The sequence below is a fragment of the Suillus fuscotomentosus genome, assembly GCF_016647785.1.
Source record: "Suillus fuscotomentosus strain FC203 chromosome Unknown F5891scaffold_145, whole genome shotgun sequence".
Taxonomy (NCBI): domain Eukaryota; kingdom Fungi; phylum Basidiomycota; class Agaricomycetes; order Boletales; family Suillaceae; genus Suillus; species Suillus fuscotomentosus.
Genome location: NW_024539657.1, coordinates 46,752 through 74,636, shown reverse-complemented (window position 1 = coordinate 74,636; position 27,885 = coordinate 46,752). Strand labels below are relative to the sequence as shown.

At 45.8% G+C, this 27,885-nt stretch overlaps 7 protein-coding genes across 7 annotated transcripts; 4 read left to right on the top strand and 3 right to left on the bottom strand.

The window, feature by feature from the left end:
• Positions 1–488: 488 nt before the first annotated feature.
• Positions 489–1,587, top strand: F5891DRAFT_1282708 (cytochrome P450; the record flags this gene model as incomplete). Its single annotated transcript, XM_041370550.1, has 7 exons — positions 489–705; positions 759–788; positions 928–952; positions 1,001–1,123; positions 1,170–1,195; positions 1,252–1,384; positions 1,434–1,587. Coding segments are annotated over 7 exons (708 nt in total), but the record flags the coding sequence as incomplete, so codon positions are not given.
• A 641-nt stretch (positions 1,588–2,228) lies between these two features.
• On the bottom strand, positions 2,229–4,461 carry F5891DRAFT_1198241 (cytochrome P450; the record flags this gene model as incomplete). The annotated part of the gene is made up of 13 exons (XM_041368601.1): positions 2,229–2,313; positions 2,363–2,495; positions 2,541–2,554; positions 2,610–2,732; positions 2,785–2,809; positions 2,863–2,935; positions 3,002–3,222; positions 3,279–3,384; positions 3,439–3,551; positions 3,604–3,755; positions 3,822–4,013; positions 4,066–4,276; positions 4,332–4,461. 13 exons carry the CDS (start codon positions 4,459–4,461, stop codon positions 2,229–2,231), a joined length of 1,578 nt encoding a protein of 525 aa, XP_041217698.1.
• Positions 4,462–5,164: 703 nt separating this feature from the next.
• On the top strand, positions 5,165–6,545 carry F5891DRAFT_126206 (uncharacterized protein). Its single transcript, XM_041370113.1, has one exon. It carries the CDS (start codon positions 5,426–5,428, stop codon positions 6,335–6,337), a length of 912 nt encoding a protein of 303 aa, XP_041217697.1. The 5' UTR covers positions 5,165–5,425; the 3' UTR covers positions 6,338–6,545.
• F5891DRAFT_1072325 (uncharacterized protein) lies at positions 6,457–7,395 on the bottom strand. The gene is made up of 3 exons (XM_041363312.1): positions 6,812–7,395; positions 6,724–6,754; positions 6,457–6,666 (listed from the first exon to the last, which is right to left on the bottom strand). The coding sequence occupies exons 1-3, from the start codon at positions 7,166–7,168 to the stop codon at positions 6,617–6,619; spliced, it is 438 nt and encodes a 145-aa protein (XP_041217696.1). The 5' UTR covers positions 7,169–7,395; the 3' UTR covers positions 6,457–6,616.
• A 245-nt stretch (positions 7,396–7,640) lies between these two features.
• On the top strand, positions 7,641–9,071 carry F5891DRAFT_1072313 (uncharacterized protein). The gene is made up of 6 exons (XM_041363311.1): positions 7,641–7,863; positions 7,916–7,933; positions 7,987–8,114; positions 8,168–8,282; positions 8,338–8,634; positions 8,696–9,071. Exons 1-6 carry the CDS (start codon positions 7,705–7,707, stop codon positions 8,990–8,992), a joined length of 1,014 nt encoding a protein of 337 aa, XP_041217695.1. The 5' UTR covers positions 7,641–7,704; the 3' UTR covers positions 8,993–9,071.
• A 2,687-nt stretch (positions 9,072–11,758) lies between these two features.
• On the bottom strand, positions 11,759–12,671 carry F5891DRAFT_1198237 (uncharacterized protein; the record flags this gene model as incomplete). The annotated part of the gene is made up of 3 exons (XM_041368600.1): positions 11,759–12,384; positions 12,432–12,466; positions 12,529–12,671. 3 exons carry the CDS (start codon positions 12,669–12,671, stop codon positions 11,759–11,761), a joined length of 804 nt encoding a protein of 267 aa, XP_041217694.1.
• A 12,427-nt stretch (positions 12,672–25,098) lies between these two features.
• F5891DRAFT_1198234 (uncharacterized protein) lies at positions 25,099–27,536 on the top strand (the record flags this gene model as incomplete). The annotated part of the gene is made up of 13 exons (XM_041368599.1): positions 25,099–25,164; positions 25,218–25,292; positions 25,328–25,423; positions 25,470–25,749; positions 25,802–25,900; positions 25,952–26,014; positions 26,068–26,658; positions 26,709–26,728; positions 26,777–26,833; positions 26,887–26,980; positions 27,085–27,161; positions 27,212–27,393; positions 27,440–27,536. The coding sequence occupies 13 exons, from the start codon at positions 25,099–25,101 to the stop codon at positions 27,534–27,536; spliced, it is 1,797 nt and encodes a 598-aa protein (XP_041217693.1).
• Positions 27,537–27,885: the final 349 nt, after the last annotated feature.

Below are 27,885 nucleotides of genomic sequence, written 5' to 3'. Positions count from 1 at the left end.
GAGTGATAGGACATCAGAATATGCTGTTGAAAGCGAGGTTACTAGAGAGCTGATGGACAACGTGGATATGACGGATGACGTCGGGGACTCCGGCCATGTTGGCGATGCGGTCCGTATGCTGACATCTGACCCACTATCACCATCCGATCCCTTATCAGAGCTATTGTCAGAGCCCTCCTCGAGGAGCTGATCCACCATAAATTCAATCAACTCCATGTATCGCGCAATTGTAAGGTCATTTGTCGTTTGCTTCAGACTACGAAGTAGTTTTTTGCGATCCGATTCTCGAGGCATCTTCTGATGTCGTTGCAGAACGTTATCAATATGATGGTCACGGTAAGGTACGATGATGATGGGCGGTGGTAAGATATGAGCTTGATTTGTCATCGTCGGAGTTCTAATTATCGGCAAGTCGCAAATTTCTTACCTCTTGAAATTTCTACGATTTTAACTTTGAGGACCGCTATTTATGTAATATCATTTTCACAATGCGTCACAATAAGATCGCTGTTCGTTTGCCAGCCCACACGGCAGCTCAATCCTTCAACGTCCAGCCCGAGCTAACGCTAGGACACAGCCAACATCACGATGCCTTCGCACTCGACCTTCTCGCCTTTACAGCAACAGAGAAATTCCTGCTGGCCATGGTGTTCTATCCTGACGTCCAAAGCAGGGCCCGTGCAGAAATTGACCAAGTTGTGAAGCGTGATAAAATGCCGTCCCGTCACTGCTCTACCTTGATGCCATTCTCCGCGAAGTCCTGAGATGGCATCCTCACGTCCCCCTAGGTAAGTCTGCAGTAATATAACTGTGTTTCAGTCGTCGACCCCTTGCACAGGAATTCCACATGTGGCCTCAAATGATGATATTTACGACGGGTACTTTATGCCCAAAGGGCTGTCGTCAACTTATCTGTAGTTTGATCAGGTGCGGGAGTGATGGTTTATCAGTGGTATGTCACATTGGAGTGTGACGGCTGCTTGAGCTGAACATGATCCAGGGCATTGTCCCGGGATGAAGACATGTTTCCCGACGCATCACGCTTCAAACCTAGTCGCCATCTAACAGTTGATGGGAAGCTGAAGGTCCCTTTTTTTAATCATATGGCCTTTGGTCATGGCAGGTGGATATTTCACACTTGCTATCATTTTCAATCATTTACTGACCAGGCTTGCTGCAAGGCGTATCTGTCCTGGTAGGTTGATTCATGGTTGATCTGGCAGTGTTGATGAAGATAAATGTTCTTGGCAGGTCGTTGGTTTGCAGAGGGCACTCTGTGGACTGCAGCTGCTACCATACGCACTGTCTTACGCGTCGATCATGCCAAAGACTCAAACGGAGACAGGATTGAGGTGAAGCTGGAGTTCACCACCGGCTTGGCGAGGTAAGTGACCTAGTATGTATTCGAGAGCGTGTGGCTGACTCCACAGAAGTCACCCTGAACCATTTCATTGCTCGTTTGAAAGCGTGAACACAGCGAGAGCAACACAGCGAGAGCAACACACCTCCGAGCAACGATGGATTCGAAGTAGTCTTGGTTTGTGCTGCCGTGTGATGAATATATATATGACATCAACCCCGTGGCCGAAAGCTCAAATGAGTGCTCATAGAAGAGTGAAAAAGTTACAGACGTGCTTCCACTTATGATCCGTTGTTTAGGATCAAAAGTTCTATCAAGCGCGACAGAGCGCCTTGCCCCGGTCTTCAATCTGCCAGTTGTACTTCCGATTTGGGGTTGTGCTTCTAGTGAAATTCAGCATATTCTGTACTACAGCATTGTTTATTGTGATCTCCCTCAATGCTCATTAATAGTCGCTTGGGCTGCCATAGTCATTCTTGCGATACGGCTCACTGGGTGCCCACATTAGCACCCTGAATAACTCAGACCATACATCTGAACCGGTCATCGTGGATCAGGTGATTGCATCTTACATCTAATAGTAACGTTCTATAGCACTTACAACTGCATTACCTAATCTCAAACGAGAGCATGGGTCGACCGATATTCAGGTAGGCCAATGTCGCCCGGGGAGGGACCTGTGAACCAATCAACGGTGTTCAGCCTAGTTGCGTCGTGTTACAAGATTTTGGAAACGGTTTTGAAAACTCAACGAATTCGAAAGCAATTATCTCGTTGACCAGAGACAGAAGTCGCAAGACCGTGCCATCCAGTGCACTCTGCGCCGTGGTGCTATTACATGACACACACCCTCAAGTACAAACGAAGTCTAATTCGAATTCGTCATCGCTCGGAGGTGTCTTTCTCGCGCTCCGTTCACAATCTCAAACGAACACTGAAATGGTTCAGGGTGACTTCGATAGAGTTAGCTGCAGGTTCTCGAGTACATACCAGGCCACTTACATCGCCAAGCCGGTGGTGAACTCCGGCTTCACCTCAATCTTGTTTCCGTTTGAGTCTTTGGCATGATCGATGCGCAAGACGGCGAGTATGGCAGCAGTTGCGGTCCACAGACTATTTTCTGCGAACCAACGACCTGCCAAGGAAATTTATCATCCTCAGCATTACCAGATAATCCTACCAGGACAAATACACCTTGCAATAAGGGTCGGTGAATGATCGAAAATGATAGCAAGTGCGGAATATTCACCTGCCATGACCGAAGGCAAAATGGTTGACGAAAGGGTCCTTCAGCTTCCCGTCGACTGTCAGATGGCGACTTGGATCGAAGCGCGATGCATCGGTAAATACATCTTCATCCCGAGAGAGTGCCCTGAGCCACGCTCAGCTCAAGCCGCCGTTACATGCACTCCACCATGACATACCACTGATTCACCATTACCATCGCACCTGATTGAACTGTGGATTAGTCAACGACAACCTCGACATATACGACTTCGAACCTTTGGGTATGAAGTACCCGTCGTAAACATCATCATTTGGTGACGCATGTGGAACTCCTGTGCAAGGGGTCGACTATTGAAACAGAGTTATATTACTGCGGACTGACCTAGGGGGGGCGATAGGATACCATCTCAGGACCTCGCGGAGGATGGCATCAAGGTAGGGCATTGACGCCCTATCATCAAGGCACGGCATTTTATCATGTTTTACAACTTGGTCGATTTCTGTACGAGCCCGAGCTTGGACATCAGGACAGAGCACCATGGCCAGCAGAAATGTCTGCAATGCGGCTGCACTCTGCTGGACATCAAAGTAAGAATCAGGACTGCTTGAGTAGCGACTCACAGTGTCCATGCCAACTAAGATGCCGGATTCCCGTCAATGAATGGATGTGGTCCTCTCAAAAAACTCTTACCCATGTACCCCGTCAACGCAACAGCCTTCATGGTGTCTTCATCAGCCTCGTCGTGAGCTTGACTGAGAAAGTCAGCGACCAATGAGTGTGAGGCAATACCATTTGCCTTGACGCAATCAGATCAGGCAAAATTTACATCCACAGCTCTGCGCAAACGCACCATCTGTGCCTTCACTTCATTGAAGGGCTCGTTCAAAAGCTGTTGAACTAATTCTCTACAGCGTCCCATCAGGGCAAATGCTCCACCGAAGCACCAGAACGGTAACTTTTCGACTGCAACCTCGTTTTGAATGTTCAAATTTATGTCGTCGATAAAGGCACTCACGGAAAGGAAATGCTGTAAACATGGTAGCCTTCTCGGGAGAAACAATGCGCTGGCCAATATCAAAAAGTTCGCGCGCACGGGAAAGAAATGGGTCTTCATGTCCGTGAGCATGGTATCCATATGTCACAGCCATGATTAGGGACGCCGCGTATCTGTCACAAGGATTGATCGTCAACTGGACCATACATCACAATAACACCACTGGACTAGGTACATACGCTTCAGTGTGATGCTGTAGTAGGTCGCTAGTGCCACCTAAGAGATTGATGACGAGTTCATTTGCGTGGCGAGAGTACAACTCGCGGTATGAGATCGAGACTTCGGCCCTGAGGACTTGATGGAAGATCTTGCGATATTGTCGTAAGGTTTCTCCATACGGAAGGAATGCAGTATTGAAAGACCCTCCAATTCTGCATTGTCAGTTGATAAAGAACAAAATGAATGAAAACCGGCAATATATACAATTCGTTGGTGCGAATGACAGGGCGAGTAGAGTAATTCCCAGAACGTCTGTCCAACAACTCCCGCGCGATCGTTTCAGAGTTTATGATAATCAAGTCGATCCCAAATATGTCGGAGTGAATGATTTTTCCTATGATCAAAGATGAAATTAAATCTGAGAGCTTGGCAATGAGGCCATTGGTCTGCCACCAACCATATGTCTTTCCCGAATCTCCATGCGGAGTATGTGAGCCAAGGTCGTTTAGTATGCAATTGCAGCGCATTACCGAAAAATGGTAACGGAGGAGGGCCAGGCGGTAAAGGTAAAGGGTAGACACGTCTGCGAGTCAGACGCGAAACGACAACCAAGGCAACAATGCACGATATCCCTGAAGCGAGAATATGAGTGGAGAGCATGACGAGGGATTATGGTCGAGCCCAAGACATGTTTGATGGCAGTTCGCCTCATAAAAGGCATATTTGACCCGCATAGCTTGAGTTGAAGACCGGTGTGATGGTACCTGTGACAAATGTCAAGTAGTAGTACTACTTACATAGGTAACCAGTACCACCATGCACAATCTGCAGAAGGCATCTGCTTTGTACTTTCTGCATGCATCCTCCCGGTTACATACTCGATTGCTCTTCCTCAAACAAAAAGCAAAGGTGCTATATTTAGACATCAAGCCGCAATGCATCTCGGCGAGATGGCGCATGCCGCAGTCAAAGCTTCCAACTTAATTAAGTACTTTCGGGCGATGTTCATAGTTTTATGTATTCCCGCAATGTTCGTTTATCGAAGAACTATAAGTAGGAGAGCTACTTGGAGGATATGCCAGTTGAGAGGTAATACTTACTAATTCTTGAGTCTTTACATTACGGTACCTTGCTTTCGCCACGGCTAGCGCTAAGTTGCTACTATTTGTTTGCTTATTCTCATTAACATACATAGCATCTACTTAGTTGCGTTCGTTCGTTCCCCTCTCCTACCGCTTTTGTTAGTGCGACGGCGTCTATTATTCAACATCATTTGCACATTAATGTGTCACACTAAAATCGCTGTTCGTTTGCCCGCCCACCGTCCAGCCCGAGCTAACTTTCGGACACAGCCCAACCTCATGACACCTTCGCACTTCTCGCCTTCCAAACAGCGACAGTCGAACTTGAAGTCGGCTCGTGATAACACGCCACTAGTAGAGTACAATGAACAAACGATGCACCCGAGTCCACAGCTGACCTTCCACACCGATCCACTCTGACACTGTGGACGATGGTCTAAGCCTTCTACCATACTCGGATATAAAGATGCACCTCATAGCGTACGTCGAGGCCACCACAAATCGTCCGCTCTTCCTTGACCCCAATCATACTCTGCATTATCATGGAAAAGATGTCCACCACCACAGCCATGACGTGCTGCAATAGCCCTACTTCGATGAGCATCACAAATGCTCAGGTCCTGTCCCCTAACAACATACTCACCCCCGCCGAACGAAAGGCCTTCGGTAGATCAGATCATAAAGCTGGCAAGGTCCTCGGCGTCACACTCACGCGTAACCACGTGGGACAGGATAAGAGACTTTCTTTGTGCCTATCACAAGATCAAGAGAATTTCCAAGGTGATAACGAGGAAGGTGCGGTTATAGGTACAAAGCGTTCATTCAGCCGCAATGCAAGCACCACCACCATCATTGGGCCACTCAAGGACAGGCTTGGCCGTATACTCGCTTCAGGTATGAAAATGGTAGAGAAGCAGAACAAGGGGCGCATGGCCGCTGGGGGATATCCGCCACGCATTGTCTTGGGCCTCTTACGGTCCAATGAATTACCTGGCAAGGAAGGTATGGAAGAACTACCGACTGGCGTTAGCGACGAACTTTGTGCCCATTCGCTTGCGGAGCTAGATGAGAATGAAAATACAGAGGCGCCTCTTGGAGCCGAGTTTCTAGAGCGAAATGAAGAGGAGCAAGACGATCTATTTGGCGGTTCCCCGATGGACCTTGTTCGGGACGTCGAAAACCCGTTGGCGAGTCCGGCCCTTGATCGACGTGTTTCACCGGTTGCATCTCCAATTCATTTCGAGGTATCATTCGAGGAAGAAAGTCTGGCACTCTCCTCTGACGACTCGTTTGACTACATGCTTCGTCCGGCGGAACGGGCTTACGTCGATTTTTTGATTGCACAGGACGAAGTCGAAGGGCAAACAGTGGAGAGGAGAGCATTGCGATCCAGGAACAAAGTGCTGGATGTGTTGGGAGTAGAGGCGCGACAAGCAGTCAATGAGCAATGCTAAACACTGCTAGTTGAAATCATATGCTTATGGGTCGTGTTAGTCAGACTCATAAGTGGCTTGGGCACAAGCTTTCGAAATCGCGGACGTTCCATTAGGCTTAGGTTCAACAACTATATGTCTTTGCCAAGCGCCTGTTTTAATGTGAATCTATATATGACGTAGTATCTACTCACAGTTGTACAATTATGTAAGAGCGATAATAAATTAGATCATATGATACGATCGAAGGGCCCTCCGAGTTCAAATGTACCGAACGACATCGATGCATGATGCAAAGCTCTATACTCTGAATCTCAGGTATGCCATTAGAAGCGCAGAACAACCGGTCACTGAACGCAAAACATCAGCGTCCCAGCCTAAAGCTAAGCATTTAAATCTGCACATACCGAATCCAACAAGATACTGCAGCGTCGTTGCCTAAACACCCAAGGGTTCAGTAATCCAAGCTTCGTCGAAAAAAATTAAGAAACACACCTTCGATTGCTGAATCGTCGTCCTCAAGTTCGCAATCTCCTGTTCGATTCTCGCATCCACCTCCTTGATCTTGAGCTCCTGCCCGCTGCTCTCATCCCGCATCCGTCCCTTCTCCAAATTAAGATCCAGTCGAACGCCAGCCTGCGTACGCGTGATCTCCTCACGCAGTCGCTGCTTCAGCTTCTCCATATCCGCAACCAAGCGGTCATTATCAGACTTCAAAGAAGCGAGGTCGTTCTTCTCAATAAGCTGCAGCTCGGATTTCAGCTGTGCGAAATCGACTTGTTGGGTGTATTGATGCTGGAATGGAAAGCGTATAATACGACGAATGAGAAATGCGCGGTCGAATTGCCCCATTTGTTGAGTCTCGCAGTACCGCGAAAGGCAGTGGTGCGCTCACCTTCTCCTGTTGAGCTTTCGTAACCATGTTGCTTGTCATGTTTCGAATGCTCTCGTCGATGACCTCTGCCATGGCACCCATTATGCCTTCTGCTTGCGCACGGTTGAGACCTTCGCGCTCGAGCCGCTGCACGAAGTGGTGGGTGTCGAAATGGAAGTCATGCACCGCGTGCGATGCATGGAAGGATCGGGCAAAGGCGGATGACCCGGAGCGAGAGAACCTGGACTTCGACGGACCAGATGCATTGATGTGAAAAAAGAGCGTAGATTTGTATGATGGAACCGAACGATTAGCAGGTCTGAATGTTCCTGCACGAAAAGAGTGGGCGAAGCGGATGGTGGTAGTGCTCATAGATATGTGGACCCGCGTGGGAAAACTAGCATTACAAGAGCCGAACCCAAACTTGTGCTCAAAGTTCAAATTGTTTGCCCTCTCCTGCTAGCATCCTAATTCGTGTTGCAACTGTTTGTTAAGAGAATTTGGAAAAGTGATCATGTCAACGAGCACAAGCCCCCATGCTCACCAACATCAGCATGCTCAAAGCACGAGTCATAATCCCTGGGGAAGCACAAGTGGCACAGGCACCCTCGGTACGTCTCTTACTGATACCTTCGGGCAGTCTAGGACGCATTACCAGCCAGGCTACATGATGGTACGCTTGTCCTACCTCCTACCACCTTAACTTCTCAATATGATTCATGCAGTCCGTGGCGCAACATAATGTAGGTCGCCGTTCACAGTGTTCAGCAACAGGACTGACGCATCAGGCGCATAGGTCATGTCCCCCAGCGCACAAAATACAGACGAAATTCCCGTCGTGCAGACCAAGGCAAAAATAAACAAGGGTCTGTCCCGTGGAGCCTCGCATTTTGGTGCCGAGTCGATGTTCGAGAGTTCGAGCACGTATGTTTACGTTTTATCCTTATTCTATTATTTTAAAGTCGATTTGTCGCAAGGCAAAGGCAAGCGTTCACGGACATGGACGCGCCACCGACCAGTTCAGTCAATGATATATTTCGTGAGGGATCTTCTTTTGGCGAGTCCCAACGGGCAGTTCTTCCCCCTTCGCGCGTACGCCCCGTCCTTATTTATGAGTCCCTTTAATTTATTGCTCTCGTATTCACAGCCCTTCTCCCTCTCAAACTCTTCCTCTATGTTGAACATCTCCCAGTCTAAAACACATACCCAATCAAGCACCCCAAACCAACCGACCTATATAATCGTTTTTGGCTATCCACCGGACAGATATTCCCTCACCGTAGAATATTTCCGCTCGCTTGGCGCAAGCACCGAACCAGAGCCCAATACGGAGATTGTGAACGCGTTCAGAATCGGATTCCGTGACCCTGGCGAAGCTATGCGTGCAGTCAGGAGAAATGGGGAGGTCTTGGGGGGAACTTGGATGGTTGGCGTTAAATGGGCTGTAAGATGTTTTTTTTCTTTCTCCATGTCGAGCGGCGTGCTGACTCTTACGATGCATGAAGGACTCTACTCAGGACCCCCGCGGACCTGATTTCTCGGCATCTACTTCCCCACCACGGGCGCAAATCCAGACTTCACAAGTACAAGCGCATACGGACGGAAATGCGATGGTGGTGGATAGCGCTGCTACTGTTGGGACGCCGATCAAGCTTGCGCCGTCTGTAGCTGCGTTCCGTAAAGCTCCTGCGCCGGCACCCCAAAAATCTGCGCACGCCATGCCTGTACCGGTTGTTAATGCGCAACAGAGTCCTGCGAAGGGCGTGCTTGGGCAGGTTGGGGATCTGTTATTTGGGTGGTAGTCATATTCTTACTCTGGTATGAGTGCCCTTTTGTTTTTGTGATGTCTGCAGATGCATATATATGGATGCGTCTTTGAATTTTGTGGATGTGTGATTAACTTGCGGGGTGTTCCACTGAGACACACTAACATAGGTGCTACTACTACTAAGTACAACCGAAATGTGCGCCCCACTATGCATGACCAGCGGCAGAAGGTGCAATCGGCATCAAGTTACATACACACTATTTACGATTCGCTTATTTGTATATAAAAGCTGCAAGCCTGCTGGACCCATCGTCCAACTGTGGGAAGATATGAGCAAAGGTCCAACACGCATGCGGCAAATCCGCATATTCCACAATCTCAGCGACTCCGCCCGCCTTCTGGATACCACGCACGACTCTCCGCCCGCACTAGGGTTCAGGGAATTTGGGGTGGGCTAATTTGCCTTGCTAATTTACCGTGAATGACAGGGTGAATTTCAGACCCTCGAAAACCGGGTGTCAATTTGGGTGAATTTGGGTCCAATGGTTCAGTTTGGCCGGTTCGGCTAGGAGGCCATACCGTAAGAATGATACATTAAATGCCTACAATTATAGATGAAATGGGATACAATAATTCCTCTACTATCCCTTCCACTGCAATCGGCACCCCACAGAGGTCGGCAGTCACGCTTTTTCGCAGGGTTTGGTGTGACGGAATGTGACTACTTGTAACAAAAGTGTAATGTTTTCCTGCCAAAATGTGTGACCTGCTGACTTCCCTGGGGTGCCGATTGCACCGGAAGGGATAGTAGTCCATAGATACCTATGATTGTAGGGCTGATATGTTGGAAATTCCTAATTTTGGTTGGCATATCTTAAAATAGCGTGCAAGGTCGCAATTTGTCAGTGGCATTGCGGTCCGGTTGCAAGGGATCCCGAAAATTATGGAAGCTGCTTGCAAGCGATACAGACATTCTTCCAAGACAGTCCCAAGACTATTCCAATGCAAGGTCATGATTTTGAAAACAACTGAAAACACCCCTCACTGGAAGGTCATTGCAAGTCACATGATATCATTCCAAGCATTTCGAGGACTTGTAAGGACGGTCTGATTCTTTTAAGGTAGTGATTTGAATTACAAATTGTACAAATTGCTAAATACCAATTTTCTGATATTTCGTACCTTCTACTGGGGCATTGCACCAGGTCAAAACCTTCAAAAGCGGCTCTAAATCCTGCAGAAGAATCACGTCAAGTACAATAAATATGAATAGATAGACAAGCTCACCTCTGATAGACCGACACGAGACACAGGGCATTCATGGCGAGAGTGATATGCACCGTTTCAGCGTCAAGTACATAAACAGAATCGATACCGGCTATTGATAGGACTCCCCAGTCATCCTGGTGCCATTTGTTCGAGGAAACAGGAGTGGCAGTGGTGGAGGATGCAGATGAGAGACATCTGACGATAAACAGTTGTTCCTTGCTTTGTCAATGGGTCAATTAGGCAAGCTATCAATATGCATAATGTCAGTACTAAGTTTGGCTGAAGAGTTCAACAATTCAAACACACCTCAATGTCAGGTTCAGACATTGTCATGCTGATTGTTGGGAGTTCAAAGAGCATTAGATTCACACTGGCCCGAGTGCTGCCACTGAGGAGTTCGAAGAGAAGGTTCAGCGTGTATGATAATTGATGGCCAGGGTGTCGCTACCACTGAGGAGTTTTATTAAATTGAAGAGAAGCTAGAGAGATTCTGAAGATGGAATTCTAAGACAAACGGGAGATGATTGTGGTTGAAGCGAAGTGTTGCAAGCCTAATGTTACAAGTAACATCGGCTACATGGCCCCCCTATCATTTTTCCCCTTCATCCTCGCCCTCATATGCCTCTGGCTCGCATTCCTCTACCGACTATCCGTTGACTGGATCCTCGGGACCGTTCCCGTCCCTCATCTCCCTCCTACCGCACCAACGTGCGCACGTGCCCTCGGGCTATGACTTGTTCTGACTCGTGCCACCAATGTGGCTTTCCTTATCTTGTCTTATCTTTCCTCTGACTCATGCGTGCTGCGCATTGTATCACTTACTGTTGGCTCGTTCTAACGTTTCTCGGTCTCATTCCGCATTCGACCTCACATCACTAATCAGGCTCTGCTTCCAGCGTACCTATACCCTTTCCGTTTCCCCTTTGCCCTTACCTACAGTACGGTAGCCTTGCCCTTAACCCTTTCCACTTAGTATAAGTAGTCGGTCACCCTGTACTAGATTCCCTAACTTGAATCTACTCAATCTTCCCTGGAACATACTTCCCTCTGAAGCCCCCTCAGCTTCAGTCTCTAGTATCTTTTCTTAGGTGCTCATCGTGCCTAAGTCTACCTCGATCAACTACTCATCATTTGGACAAGACTGTCCTTACCTTGAGAAACGTCAGTAACTTTGAAGACATCCGTCTTAGAAGTCACGTGACACGCGCGCCTCTGATATCTGCCAACTCGTCGTCGCCAGTCTCAGTCGCTATACCGGACCCTTCCGGTTATGTCACAAATGTTAGCGGACGACACCCCTCTTAGGGCTCCGCATAACAGATCTATTTGAGTGTGTAACACCTAAGCGAAGACAAACTTCAACATTTGTTTGGCCTTGTATTAATATATCCATTAATGGAAGCTCCTTTCATCATCAGACATGTCATTGAAATCACATTTGAAGTCCATACATAGTCGACAAAAGCATGTAGTTTGATAGAAAGTCTGTACAAATGCAAGCTAATTTCGATGATAGAGCAGTGAGGACACCTCATTTGCCCTTCCGGCCTGACTGCCTTACAACAACAGCTTCATCTTCACCCTCTGCAGTTGTCTTGCCTTTGCGCCATGCCTTTGGTTTTGTGCGTGCTTTAGTTGGAGCAGGAAGCTCAAATTCAGCAAGATCCTGATGCCTAAGATTGAGCTCTTCCACTGCAGTGGTGATAGATTCTGAACATCGAGCTATATTGATGACAGGAGGAGCTGTTACTGCAGGGGGAGCTGCAACAGGGGGAGCTGCAACAGCTTGAGGGGGAGCCGAAATTGAGGGAGCTGGAATTGCGGGAGCTGAAGTATGGTGAGACACAGGTAGTAGCTCATTGACTTGGACACTACCGCTATTAGTATTGTCATTAGTGTGCCGTAGTGGGATTGGTGGTGTGCCATCATCAACAACCGGTTCTTTTAGTTCATCTTCTATTGCGCGATCGAAGTCTTCTTCCCATGTGTGACCCAGTTCATCATCATTGAGAGAAGTAGAAGGGGGAACATAAGACAAAGTTCCTGAGAAAAGAGCATCATTGAAGAATGTGATGACCTGGTGCACCCAGGCACCTCCAGTCAGTAAACGCTGACGGTAGAAGTTGTGGTATTCGCGGTACAGTGGGACAGTGCACTCTGACCTATGAGCTGCACAAATGCCTCGTGTAGTGATGATGATGTACTGTACAGGTCTCTCCCAATGTTCTGCTCTTGCTTACTAAGTCTGACTCAGCTCTTCGCTACCCCTTGCCAACCCTTGCCAACCCTGGCCTGCCTCACCCCCTCCCTAGGGGGTGCCCCACTCCATGTGCCCTCCTTAAAAAAACCCCGGCGACGCCCTCGTCGCTCTGTGCTCTAGCTGTTTCATCTGCTCCCATCTCCAATCTCCTGCGTCGTATTCTCTTCTTCTGCATTTTCTTCATTATTTGACTCTTCTCTCCTCCTTTCTTCCTCTCATTGCTGCTCTAGCTGCTCCTGAAATTTTTTCTGGTCTTCTTCTAATCTGGTTCCTTCTCTCGGCATGAATGCCTGTAAAGGTCGTACATGGAACTCCCCCCCTAGTGCTTCTCCTCCCAATGTCTCTAGTTTGTACGAGTTCCTAATACGTGCGATGATACAGTGCGGAGGTGACCACTTTGGCAATAGCTTGCATTTGGCTTCGAACATTTGGTCCAGTTGGCTGCAATAAAATTGAATGAGTTGCCCTTGGGAGAAGACTACCTCACCTGGAGTGTGTTTCAAGACACGCTTGTCGAATGCTGCTTTCCACTTCATGGCATGTCAGACTGCTGCATCATATCCGTCGAGTTGTTGCTGTGCGACATATGCCACATGTACATTGATGTCCGCTGTTTGTATTGCAGATGCACTTTCACTTAGATCCATTTGAGGGGTGTTGATGACCTGTCCCAAGAGTAGTTCCTTTGGAGAAAATTTCAGTGCAGGAAGGATACGATGATTGAGGGCTACTATAGCGTTATCTATGTGGTCTGTCCAGTTGAGCGGTAATCTATCCCATCAGAGCACCTCATAGTCATCTTCGCCAAGATTCGGTGCACATAGTCATTTGAGGACATGTAGTAGAATCTTGTTGGTACCTTCGACTAAGCCATTGATCCAAGGTGAGTATGCAGCGACAACGTGTGTGTTACAGGTCCATTTAGCGCAAAAATTCTTGACATCTGCGTTGTTAAAGTGTCTTCCCCCGTCCGACATGAACGTTTCCACCACTGTGAAGTTCTGGAAGATCTGTGCTAAACTGTCAATTGTTGTCTTTGCGGTTCCCGAGGACTTGTACTTGAATGCCCATACATGCTGTGAGAAAGTGTCTAGGTATACACCTACAGTGGTGTATCCTTTAGCTTTGGGTAAGGTTAGATAATCTCCGACTAAGGATTCAAACAGATGACGACGTGTGACGGTTCCAGCAACGAGTGTAAGTGAGGCGTACTGAAATTTTTGCATCTGCTACAGTTGCTACTTGCGGTCATTATGGATGCGTCTAGTTTCAGACTGTAAATGCGATCTGTTAGTGCTATTTTGATGGCATCACTGTAGAAACAACAATACTGAGAGGAACAATTGAATGCTCCTGACTGTATCTATAAAATGTTGTAGGTCGTGCGTTGCCTAGTCTGCGTTACTTGAGGAGACAAGCGCGTTCGACCCTAAAGGGAAGCGAGTGCAGCAAAGATCTAGAGGTACGCGCTGAAGCGAGGCGCGAGAAAGCGCAGGTGCGGGAACGCGCGCGTATTAGCGCGAAGCGTGGGAAAGCGTGCGCACATGTGCGGAAATGAGAAAGAGTAAGCTTAAGTGAGGATATGATGTAAGACAAGTGAAGAGAGGTGCAAAGTGCAGACAAATAGATTTCTACTATGTTCAGCTAGGTAAATAGTGGGTGGTACTCAAGTCAAAAGTAAAGTTGGGTGAAAAGTAAGTGGAAAACTTCTCTTTCGTAGTATGTACTGCTGGCGCTTATATAGCGCGCCTAAGCGCGGTCATGCGGAGCCGAAGTGCTACCGAGTAGGTATGTAAGATATATATGGGTGAGAGTCCATGATAAAAATAAAGATGGAACAATATGCAGATGAGAGAAATAGAATATACGCACTAGAGAATATGGTGGACAGTGGATGGATGCATCTGGATGGCTGGCGCTATAGGGCGCTCAAGCACGGGAATGCGTGCGCGCGTATACATCGCGAAGCGCAGGAATGGTGCATGGGAAAGCTGCGCCTTGTATAGAGATAGCTGTGGGTAGTACACAGAGTGGTGCTGCGAGTTTGTGCTGTATACTCCCTAGTGGAAATTGCCATATCACGCCATGAGAGGCATGATTCTCTACATCGCGTCCCCAGTGGCCTCCTTCGCTGTGCTGTTTCATTGCGAGTTCCTTGGCTTCTTCCTGTGTCACACATTCAGTCTTACTTCGTGCCTGTACCGCTGTGCCTCCTCGGATTCTCCATAATTTTCCGTCCTGTATCAAGTACTGTGATGCCTGGTGTCATGCTTGCTTTCGATTCCAGATGTCCTTCCCTCGGTCCAACTGGAGTATGGCTTCAATCACTTCTGAGAATACTGGTTCATTTGTGAATCTTTGCAGGAGTTGGGCTGCTGTAGTTTCATCAATGTTAGTAGATATATGCAGCAGGTCATTAATCAAACCCGAATTTGATTCCCAATCTTCGCTAATGGTCCACTCACTTCCGTCCACTAGGTTCGTATTCCTCAGGTGACCTTCCCATTGTCGACTGAGGCCATCTGCGATGACATTAAGCTTCCCTGGTACATGTCTCACGTCTACAATGTTGTGCGCTAATATTCCATCTCTCCACCGAGCATGTGCCGTGTTCAATCGATTGCTGATTAGGATGTCTTTTAGGGCCTGACAGTCCGTCTCTCACATATTACAGTGACCTATCTCCATATAATACGAGGGAACGGACGTGCATAATATCACGTATGATACGGGCCAGCGGACCATGGGCCCATGATAAAAATATCCTCGACTATGACGGATGGGCTGGGAGGCAAATTATTCCCGATGGAGGCGGGTGGGCCCATGCAGGGGATATATAGAGTAGATGAGTGGGCTGATGTACATGAATATTAGGTAGACAGGTGGGCCGAGGTAGTTGGATATTATGCAGATGGGTGTATTAAGGTAGATGTGTATGAGATAGATGGGTAGGTACTTGTTATCACATTCACGGGTGGGCCCAGACACATATTAAATTAGACGGGTGGGCCGAGGGTATTATAAAATATTGTATTAGATGGGTGGGCTGAGGGTGTTGTATGGGATGTTGTATTAGACGGGTGGGCCGAGAGTGGTATAAAATATAGATGGGTGGGCCCATGTGTATCATAATTGTAGACATGATGGAGCTGAGGTAGTTGTACATCAACCAAATCAGAGGAGGTAATAAAATCAAAGTTACCAAGTTCCTGGAGCAGCAGGTGATCTCCTGACATGGCCTTTGATGGTGCACAGGATGTCTTGCAAAATTTGGAATCCAGGGTGCGAAGCTTGTGTTACCCTATGAGAAGCCAAGTTCTGATTACCAACCTTTGGGTCAACCGTACTCAGAGGGGGTAATAAATCAAAGTTCCCGAGTTCCTGGAGTAGCAGGTGATCTCCTGACATGGCCTTTGATGGTGCACAGGTTGTCTTGCAAAATTTGGAATCCGGGGTGTGAAGCTTGTGTTACCCTATGAGAAGCCAAGTTCCGATTACCAACCTTTGGGTCAATCGTACTCAGAGGAGGTAATAAATTAAAGTTCCCGAGTTCCCGGAGTAGCAGGTGATCTCCTGACATGGCCTTTGATGGTGCACAGGTTGTCTTGCAGAATTTGGAATCCAGGGTGTGAAGCTTGTGTTGCCCTATGAGACGCCAAGTTCCGACCACCCAAATTTGGGTCAACCGTACCAACTTCCGAGTTCCGGGACCCGGGAGTTGACAAATGAATATCTGATAACCAGCACACTTCCAATCAGGTAGTATTTCATTGAGCAATGAATTATCCAAGGGGTCTCTTATCAGACTCAGTAGTCAATATAGGCAAATGATAATGAAACATAAAAGTTGTTATTATGCTATTTTTCAAACCCGAGACCCTGAAACCCATTGTTCAACATGTCCATTTTTCACTCACTGCACAAATCACTGAGTTTCGAGTGCCAAAGTGTGAAACTTGAAACCCAGTGTGCAACATGTCCATTTTTCATGTACATTACACAATTCATTGAGTTATGAGTGCCAAGTGCGGAAACCCAAAGCCAGAGACCCGAAAATATGTATATAACATTTCCATTTTTCACTTGTTGCACAAATCACCGAGTTTTGAGTGCCAAAGCGTGAATCTTGAAACCCAGTGTGCAACATGTTGAGTTTTCATTTGTATCACACAAATCATCGAGTTACGAGTGCCGAGGGCTGAACCCCGAACCCCAAGACCCCAAAATATGTACACAACATGTCCATTTTTCACTCACTGCACAAATCACTGAGTTTCGAGTGCCAAAGCGTGAAACTGGAAACCCAGTGTGCGACATGTTGATTTTTCATTTATATCACACAAATAACCAAGTGCCAAGTGCCAAGTGCCGAAACTTGAAGCCCAAGACCCGAAAATATGTATGCAACATTTCCATTTTTCACTTGTTGCACAAATCACCGAGTTTCAAGTGCTGAAACCCAAAACTCAAAACCGGGTGTGCAACATGTCCATTGTTCAATTATATTACACAAGTCATTGAGTTCCGAGCTCTGAGGGCCGAACCCCGAACCCCGAGACCCGAAAATATGTACACGACATGTCCATTTTTCACTCATTGCACAAATCACCGAGTTTTGAGTGCCGAAACCCAAAACTTGAAACCCAGCGTGCAACATGTAAATTTTTCATGTACATTACACAAATCATTGAGTTATGAGTGCCAAGGTCCGAGACCCGAACCCCGAACCCCGAAAATATGTGCGCAACATGTCCATTTTTTACTTGTTGCACAAATCACTGAGTTTCAAGTGCCGAAACCCAAAACTCGAAACCCAGCATGCAACATGTCCATTGTTCAATTATATTACACAAGTCATTGAGTTCCGAGTTCCGAGTTCCGAGGGCCGAACCACGAACCCCGAAAATATGTACACAACATGTCCATTTTTTACTCATTGCACAAATCACCGAGTTTTGAGTGCCGAAACCCAAAACTCGAAACCTGGCATGCAACATGTTGATTTTTCATTTTCATTACACAAATCATCAAGTTCTGAGTGCCAAGGGCCAAGACCCGAAGCCCGAGACCCGAAAATATGTATGCAACATTTCCATTTTTCACTTGTTGCACAAATCACCGAGTTTCAAGTGCTGAAACCCCAAACTCAAAACCGGGTGTGCAACATGTCCATTGTTCAATTATATTACACAAGTCATCGAGTTCTGAGTTCCGAGGGCCGAACCCCGAAAATATGTGCACAACATGTCCATTTTTCACTCATTTCACAAATCACCAAGTGTCGAGTGTCAAAACCTGAAACCCGGTACTTCAAATGGACACAAATTGTATTTGTATGTATTATCCATTGGTGTAGGGCTCAACTAACCTGGGAATTGTATTTGTCAGTACTCAGCACTTGGGACTTGGGACTTGGTACTTGGCACTCAGTGATTGGTGGTCAGTGGTTGGTACTCGGAACTCGGGACTTGGGACTTGGGACTTGGGACTCGGTACTTGGTACTTGGTACTTGGCACTCGGCACTCGGTGATCGGTGATCAGTGGTCAGTGGTTGGTACTCGAGACTCGGTAGTTTTTCCCTGATACCCGTGGGTGTGGGTATATCATGGGGTATGGGTGGGGGTAGTGCTACTCATACCCCGGGGTTCACCCACACTATTCCCTATCGGTACTCGGTACTCGGCACTCGGTGATTGGTGGTCAGTGGTTGGTACTCGAGACTCGGTGGTCCATATAGGCAAATGATAATGAAAAATGACAGTTGTAGTCCACGTCAAGGTGAGTGACTTGGTAGTCTTTCCTTGTCATTCAGCAAAACATCAGCAATAATGAAAAAATGAAAGTTTTTATTATGCTTAACTTCCTTACCAAAGGTTGTAGTCCAAGTCCAGGTGAGTGTAGTGGTAGTCTTTTCTTGTCAATTGGTTATCTTGTTACTCATTACGCAGTACTCGGTACATGGTAATTGGTACTCAGTATTTGGTTTTGATACTTGGTATCTGGGATCAGTAGTCAGCTTAATCAAGGTTGTAGTCCGAGTCTAGGTGAGTTTATTTGTAGTCTTTTCCCGTCCATTTGTTACCATGTGACCAAGATATAAGCTAAAGAAATCCAAAACATCAATAATGACAAATGAAATACATGTGTGCAGTAAGTGAGTCTAAAGATAAAGAATGAATATTAATAGCGAGACTTGCACATTATGTCGAGATATCCAACATGACAAGCCTGTGATGTGATCAGAGACCTGGAATAACACCCATATACATCCATTATAATAGCTTAAAAGCTTAGAAATATTCATGAAGGATTGATGTAATGATAGGCAAAATGATGTGTGGAGAGTGACAGTAGACATCTTTTATACAAAGTCACATTTATATATGATTCAGGCCGAAAACATCATTACAAATATGTAGGATAGATTGTAAACTACCCAAGGAACCCATACTGCCTACTGCCCTGAGGGTAGGGGGTGGGTAGAAGGGATATAGTGAAAATATGAGTTGACCCAGCATTAAAGTCCTACCACTGCTCAACTAACCATTTTCGATGCTTTGGGTCTTTGAAGTTTCCCACACTCAATTTCTTACCCATTTCACTTCCTCAGTACTCAATTCTTGGTTGATTTGTCTGTAAATTTATGTCTATGATACTTGAGATATTTGAAATGTACCCCAGGTTTCTGATTATGAAGATTCAATGTTTTGAAGGCATGGGCCCCTTATCAGGTGAAATGGCAAGTATACACACTAGCTCACAAACTCCAGCATATTGTGAGCTGATCTTGGTCATAAGAAGCAAGAATATAAGCTATGCTCATTATATATTAAAAGATTGGATCATGGATGCAAGGGCAAGATACTGAAAATTGTGAAAAAATGTCACAAGTGCAATTGTCTATGCTTTGTTCCTGGAGAAGGATCCTGTGTGTCCTGGGCTGGTTATATGATATATCTACTCTGAATATGCTCAGGAATAGACTCCCTACAGTCCTTGAGGTCCAGCTTTACAGGGAAAAACCCCCAGCAGGTGAACCACCAGAAGAGGGGGAGGTACACTATACAATAAAGGATTACCCTATGATCCTGAGCTCCTGATACATTGTTTCTATTGTTGAATAGATGATTGAGATATAATTCCAAAGTCTATTCACCTAGAAATGAACACATAGGAACATATTTTGTATTTTTATGTATATATGCAATATCCATTTAAGCACCAAGTCTCAACTACCAATTACCAAGTCCCGACACTTGATAGTCAGTATTCGAGCTCCGAGTGCCAATATTGCCTACCAATATCTCAGTCAAATGATAACCAAACCAAGACCCAAGTTCCAAACCTGACTACTGAATACCAAGTATCAGTATTTGGGACTCGGGACTATTGGCTGGAGTACCCAACTATTGATTCCCAGGTGCTGAGAATTAGAACCAAGTACCAAGTACCTGACTACTGATTCTCGGGTATTGAGTATCAGAACCAAATACCGAGTACTGATTCCCTTGTACTGAGTACTGAGTAATGAGATAACCAATTGACAAGAAAAAACTACCAATACACTCACCTTGGCTCAGACTACAACTTTTGTTCAGGAACTTAAACATAATAATAACTTTCATTTTTCATTATCACCGATGTTTCAGATTTCTTTAGCTTATATCTTGGTTAAATGATAACTGATAGACAAGAAAAGACTACCAATACACTCCCCTAGACTCGGACTACAACCTTTGGTAAGGAAGTTAAGCATAATAACAACTTTCATTTTTTCATTATCATTTGCCTATATTGACTACCAACCACCAACTACCAACTACCGAGTACCGAGCATTGACAAATACAATTCCCAAGTTATTTCAACCCTACACCAATGGATAATACATACAAATATAGAGTCCATGTCCATTTGAAGTACCGGGTTTCGGGTTTCGGCACTTGACACTTGGTGATTTGTGCAATGAGTAGATGGGCATGTGGCATACATGTTTTTGGGCTTCGGGTTTTAGGATTTGGCCCTTGGCACTCAATGATATGTGTAATGTAAATGAACAATGAACATGTTGCACACCGGGTTTCGAGTTTCGGGTTTCGGCACTTGAAACTTGGTGATTTGTGCAACAAGTGAAAAATGAAAATGTTGCATACATATTTTCAGGTCTCGGGGTTCGGGTCTCAGCATTCGGCACTCGGAACTTAATGAATTGTGTAATGTACATGAAAAATGGACATGTTGCACACTGGGTTTCAAGTTTCACACTTTGGCACTTGAAACTCGGTGATTTGTGCAGTGAGTGAAAAATGGACATGTTGTGTACATATTTTCGGGTCTCGGGGTTCGGGGTTCAGCCCTCGGCACTCGGAACTCGATGATTTGTGTGATATAAATGAAAAATCAACATGTTGCACACTGGGTTTCAAGTTTCATGCTTTGGCACTCGAAACTCGGTGATTTGTGCAACAAGTGAAAAATGGAAATGTTGCATACATATTTTCGGGTCTTGGGCTTCGGGTTTCGGCACTTGGCACTTGGCACTTGGTTATTTGTGTGATATAAATGAAAAATCAACATGTCGCACACTGGGTTTCCAGTTTCACGCTTTGGCACTCGAAACTCAGTGATTTGTGCAGTGAGTGAAAAATGGACATGTTGTGTACATATTTTGGGGTCTTGGGGTTCGGGGTTCAGCCCTTGGCACTCGGAACTCAATGATTTGTGTGATACAAATGAAAAATCAACATGTTGCACACTGGGTTTCAAGTTTCACGCTTTGGCAGAACTCAAAGTTGTTGATTTAAATATCACCCAAAACCTGAACACCCGAATGTCAAATTTTCAGTGCCGAACCCCCAACCCTGACTGCCAGGTGCCGGGTGCCGAGTCCCGAAGCCCGGAACTCAGGATTTGACATTTGAGATGAACAAAAATTTTCAGACATGTTTGAATTAACCTACATATATCTATAAACATTTCACTAACCCCTGAACCCTGAAAGATATTTGTGTTGTCTTACATACCAAATTCCGAGTTCCGAGTTCTGGGACACCCGGACCCCTGAACCCCGAAACCTGGCAGTCCACAATTTCGGGGTTTGGGGGTTGGTAAAATGTGTATGGATAGATGAAGGGTTGGTTTAAACATTTTTAAAAGATGTCTCATATCAGATGTCAAGTCCCAAGTTTCGATTTCCGGGTTTCAAGAGTACTGAGTCCCGAAACCCAGAGTCCTGAAACCCGGAAATCAAAACTTGGGACTTGACATTTGATATGAGACATCTTTCAGAAATGTTTCAATCAACCTTTCATATATCCATACACATTTTACCAACCCCTGAACCCTGAAATTGTGGACTGCCGGGTCTCGGGTTTCGGGGTTCGGGGGTCCTGGAACTTGGAACTTGGGAAATTTGGGGAGATCAATAAAATTTGATTTACAATTAAGTTGATTGACAAACACATTGATTTACCTATGTTTAAAATATATTTTTGTTCTACATACTGAGTTCCGGACCCCCGAACCCCGAGACCCGGCAGTCTCAGGGTTTGGGGTTTGGGGGTCCTGGCACTCGGAACTTGGGGAGATTTGGAGAGATCAATAAAATTTGATTGACAAGTGAGTTGATTGACAAACACATTGACTTACCCATGTTTGAAATATATTTTTGTTTACACATACCGAGTTCTGAGTTCTGGACCTCCGAACCCCGAAACCCGAGACCCGGCAGTCCACAATTCCGGGGTTCAGGGGTTGGTAAAATGTGTATGAATATATGAAAGGTTGAATGAAACATTTTTGAAAGATGTCTCATATCAAATGTCAAGTCCCAAGTTTCAACTTCCAGGTTTCGGGAGTGCCTAGTCCTGAAACATGGAGTCCTGAAACCCGAAATTCGAAACTCAGGACTTAACATTTGATATGAGACATCTTTCAAAAATGTTTCATTCAAACCCGGCAGTCTCGGGTTTCGGGGTTCGGGGGTCCGGAACTCGGAACTCAGTATGTCTAAACAAAAATATATTGCAAACATAGGTAAGTCAATGTGTTTGTCAATCAACTTGATTGTAAATCAAATTGTTTTGATCTCCTCAAATTTTCCCAAGTTCCAAGTTCCGGACACCTGATACCTGAGACCCAGCAGTCTCGGGTTTTGGGGTTCGGAGGTCCGGAACTCGGAACTCGGTATGTCTAAACAAAAATATATTGCAAACATGGGTAAGTCAATGTGTTGTCAATCAACTCGATTGTAAATTAAATTGTATTGATCTCCCCAAATTTCCCCGAGTTCCGGGTTCTGGACACCCGATACCTGAGACCCGGCAGTCTCGAGGTTCGGGGGTTGGTACATCTCGGTTTGGGGTTTGGCACTGAAAATTTGACATATATATTTTTGTGAGTGTTGTGCTTCTGGTGTCCATGCTTAGAAATAGGATTTGTTGCCCACCAGGGTTCAGGTGTGGGGTTTTTCCACTTCAGTCCTGGATTATTGGTCAATGCCACACATGGTCGATTCATGTTTTTGTGCTTAGGGGTTTAGATTTGGTGGTCGATGGTAGGTATATGCACTCATAGTGTACATGTATACTATGTGTTTGATTTGCTGGTGACTACATCAGCTGTATGTCTTGATGGAACATATCTAGGCTCACCCATATATGTAATACACCCCTGTCGGCCCACCCATCTATGTATTATCCCCCACGTTGGCCCACCCGTCTATGTAATACATCCTATGTTGGCCCACCCGTCTATATAATACATCCTATGTTGGCCCACCCGTCTATATAATTATACCCCACCTCGGCCCACCTGTCTATGTAATAAATATTTTATAGCACCCTCGGCCCACCGGTCTATTTGATATCCCTTTCGTCGGCCCACCCATATATGTAATACATTCCATGTCGGCCCACCTGTATATGTAATACACCCTATGTCAGCCCACCCGTCTATGTAATATTCCCCTACCTCGGCCCACCCATATATGTAATACACCCACGTCAGCCCACCCATCTATATAACAATATTTGCCTTACATCTCTCTTCAGCCCAGCTGTCTATAATATCCTACTCTACATATTACCCAGATGGGCCCACCCATCTCCATGAATGATCATATTCCCCTGGCCCATCCATCAACATCAAGGATATATATATCATTGGCATACATGGGCCCACCCGTCTCCATCGGAAATAATATGTGTCCCGGCCCATCCGTCATCATCGAGAATATACACAACATGGGCCCATGATCAGCTGGCCCGTATAATACGGAATTTGTCACTGAAGGGGCTCCTCATATTTCAGATGTGCCAATCATTCACCTTTCACTTGTCAATCTCATTGGTGAGTTTTTGATATCTTTGATCTACAATGTCTCCTGACGCACATTGCACTTTACCCACTATAGCCCTCATCACTTTACACCACTTTCAAATCTCATCTCATGCATATATCTACGACATCGGTGAGTCGCATTTGCACTTCATTCATATAATGACATTCCATTCACACGTCAACAGAGGATATCATTTTCCTTCAACCACCCAGCTACACTACTCGACAATCTGTTAAGACTTTGCCAATTGGTGAGTGTATTTACTTTATTCATTTGCGACAAGCGCATAGACATGACTGTTTAGGATACCACTATCGTCCAACTGATTTGATCAATGTCACAAGTATTTGCACATGAATAGCCACCTCACACTTACTCGCCCATCTGTTCGCCAAACTGTACATATAACTTACCTTGTTACCATATTATAAAATCCTGATTTATTCTTAGGAAACAAGCACCCTTCGCATCTCTTGATGTTCATCTGCTAGTGGCTGGTGCTCAACAAGGTATATTTTACATGTTCCGCTGCACAATTAGCATCTGACTTGCTCTTAAGCAACCGACAGGGTTGGGTGTGCCTCTGACTGCTGACTGACCAGCAATTTGTCTTCTCAAAATATAAGTTCTCAAAACAGTTAGGTTTAGCCAATCAGTCAGATCCGTCCTGCTCATTTTTGTATTAGTCAGGGTCAGCTGAGTCTTTCATTGGCCAATCTTGCCATCAGGGTTGTATATCAGTGGGCCTTGACCTCTCCTGTCTTGGATGCAAATCTGGAATGAGATCCGAGTGTTGCTCTGTATGTGCTCACTACCACTGATCTGTCCGCTAACTTTCCTCGGCTGCCAGATACAGTTCTCATTGGCTCATCTCCCAGCCAGTGATACACTCGTTCCATTTTAGTCAGTCTCAGACTAAAGGATTGGGCACTGTATGTAGCCACCACCTCTGATCCACCATTAAATTCCAGTAGGGCCAAGGTCGATCTTTTTTCTATTATTTAGCGCTAACCAGGTTTAGCTTCAGTGATGTACCCTAGCATTTATGGCAACAACGTCCACACTTCAAACTATAAAGGTAATAAGTCTCTCAAGTCCGAGTGCGTCAAATTCCGCTTTCTCAATCCACTATTGTTTGCAGTTCACCATCTTCTACTATCCATACATTGTCTGACTTCATGTCGACTAGATATTGTTGAGCAAACTTTGAGTTCTCAACTTGTATTCCACATATCTCCGTGATCATAGGAACACTATCATTTCTCTTGAAAATGCCTACTGTTACTACCCGCTCAGGTCATTATGTCAAGCATCCCCCTCTGCCTGATGAACCCAAGGTATTCTTTTTATCTTCTTGACGTCTGTAGTAGCTGACTCCTGTCATGTCAAGACTTGCAGCAAGGCAGTGGACATTCATACTGAGTCTGATGCAGACACCATCCAGGCAAGTATTTTTTTTTTCAAAGTTTGTCAACCATGATTGATTTTTCATTACTTCAGTCCATCCAGCCTCGAAAACACCCCCACCCTCGTCGTCGCCCTGGGCCTAAGAGTGTTATGGTCGACAACAACAACAATGACAACAATCCACAAGAGGTAAGCTATATCTGTGAATATGATGGTGTCCCCACTTACTTCTTAGTCATCTATAACTCGTCGTCATCCCCCACCCAAGCCTTGTCCGCTTGCATGGTCCAAATGTTCTGGCCCCATGACCTCATCTGCTGAGGAGGGGATTTTTGAGGCCAGTTTCTCAAGGCACTCATCAGTGATTCCAAAGACCCCTGATGTTGCTACAGATCAACAATCCTGCCTGTCTCATGTTCAACTTGCTGATGGCACTTCATTGACATGTGCCGAATTCGCCTCCCTTGCAGATGAAGAAATATGCACCGACACCCAAGATGGCAATATAGAAACAAGTACAGTTTTTATTGTGGTGTGAATGCCCTGTATTGACTTGTTGCCTAGCAGCTCCTGCATTGGTTACTGAAGCACACAGCACTACTGTGAGCAAGGATCCAAATCCTGCCTCTGAAGTTCAATCAAATGACCCCAATGGTGGGACTTCAGGTGAGATAGTCACTCTTTCGTATTTCATAGCTTCACTAATTGTGAATACAGCTACTCCTACTGAGTCATACAACACAGGGCATGGAAGCAAGGATCATGGCAAGGATACTTCAGGTGAGCCATAGACATTCGTCTATATCCAATACCTTAACTAATCATGCATACAGCTGCCCATGCTGAGTCACACAGCGCAGAGGATGGTGGAAATAATTCTGCTATTCCTGCTACTGGCCGCCCATGTAGGTCATGTGGTGTCACATCATATGCACCTGATCGTAATGATGGTGAAGAGAGCTCTCCATCTGACAGTGACTGGGCTGCCGACCAAGAGCTGTGCAAGAAAGCACAACGAGCTGCTGTTGATGCTGCTGCGAACGATGGTGACAATGACGATGGTTCCCCTGCAAGCAACCCCCCATCTCCATCTCAGTTGACAGCCAGACAAAAGCAAAAGTCCAAGGTGATGGTGGACGTCAATGAACACAATGACAGCAAAGATGAGGATGATAAAGACTTTGTGAAGATCAAAGGGAGAATACCTCAAGCAGGTATCTCGAAGGCACAGGAGCTTGGAAAGAATATGATGGAAGCCGCCAGAGCAATCGGAAAAGAATATGGGAAAAGTGCAAGGACAATCCTCATCGAAGCTGGGTTGATGATGAAGGCAACCTGGAAGGAGTCTCCGTGGAACCAACATCAGATGTGGTTTGCAGTCACCTGCCCCCCGCCTAAAGGAGTATTGGGAGCTGTGTCGCCAGGTGTGTTGCAGTCTTTGTTATTGATTTCTTAATGCAAACGATTTTTGCAGCAGATCTTAAGGCTTGGAAGGTGAAGCAATGAGCTCATTACAAGGCCCACCCACATGGTGACCCTCAGCACTCATCAGTGTGGAAGGAGATCCTGGAGAACTGGGATCGTGCTGTCATGGTGAAGGTACAACAATTCAGATGGTGAGTCTGAACAATGTTGGGTCTTGCAGAACCTAGCTGCTATTCGACCCTAAAGGGTTTCTGGACCAGGCTCAAGGCTCAGAGGAGAGGAAATATCATGAAAACTTGCTGATCTCTCAGACTTATACTGGTAACTAGTGAAAAGATAACTTGCTTATGTAAGCTACAAAAATGCCAACATAAGGTAAGGTAAAAACAGTCTCTACCAGCCCAGCCAGAAATGAATCCCTACAGCGGGTTCAACCGAGGACCTTACATCACGATCTGCTGCAGGTCTGATGATGGCTGTTCGTGATGCTTTCACAAAATCGGTAAGTGTTGTATTCATGCAATCTTGATCCAGAGACTAACTATGATCAAGGCTGCATACTGGCATCGCACCCATGGCATTCACATTGCTGGTGTGGCAATATTCCCTGGTGACAAAGAGGCAGGCTGCCAAGCATCAGGACTGTTCGCCAGCTCTGACATGGTCAAGGCCCTCATCAACTCACACCAACTGGATATCAAGTGTTGGCTAGATGAGCTCACCACAATCCTTAAGTGCGTCTTGTATGATTTATAGGTGTCAGTGCTAAATTACTTCCAGGTACAAAGACTTGGAGGCCACTGTAGAGACTAATATCTCTGTGGCCTTGCAGCCATCTAAATTCCCATCATCCCAATCAATTCCTAATATAGCATGACTCATATCTCACCTAGCGCACTCAAGCGCTTCATTGGCCACTCACGCGCACTAGCACTTTGGTCACGCATTGGTCGCGTGTCGGCGTGTGCATCTTCGGTTCCGTCGCCCGTCCTCCGTCCATCTATTCCATGTTTGTTTGGTTCATTGGTGCGTATTCCGATTCTATTTTCATTGATTCTGACATATCTCCGGCGCTTATGGACATATTTCGTATATTTTCCATTATGGACCCTTTTATTACATATTATCTCATGTCTGCTTCACTTCTCAGTTCGCTTTAGTGCTTGACAGCACTTAACATTACTTAGTATATATACATGTGCCTAAATTGTATAATGGGATCTTTC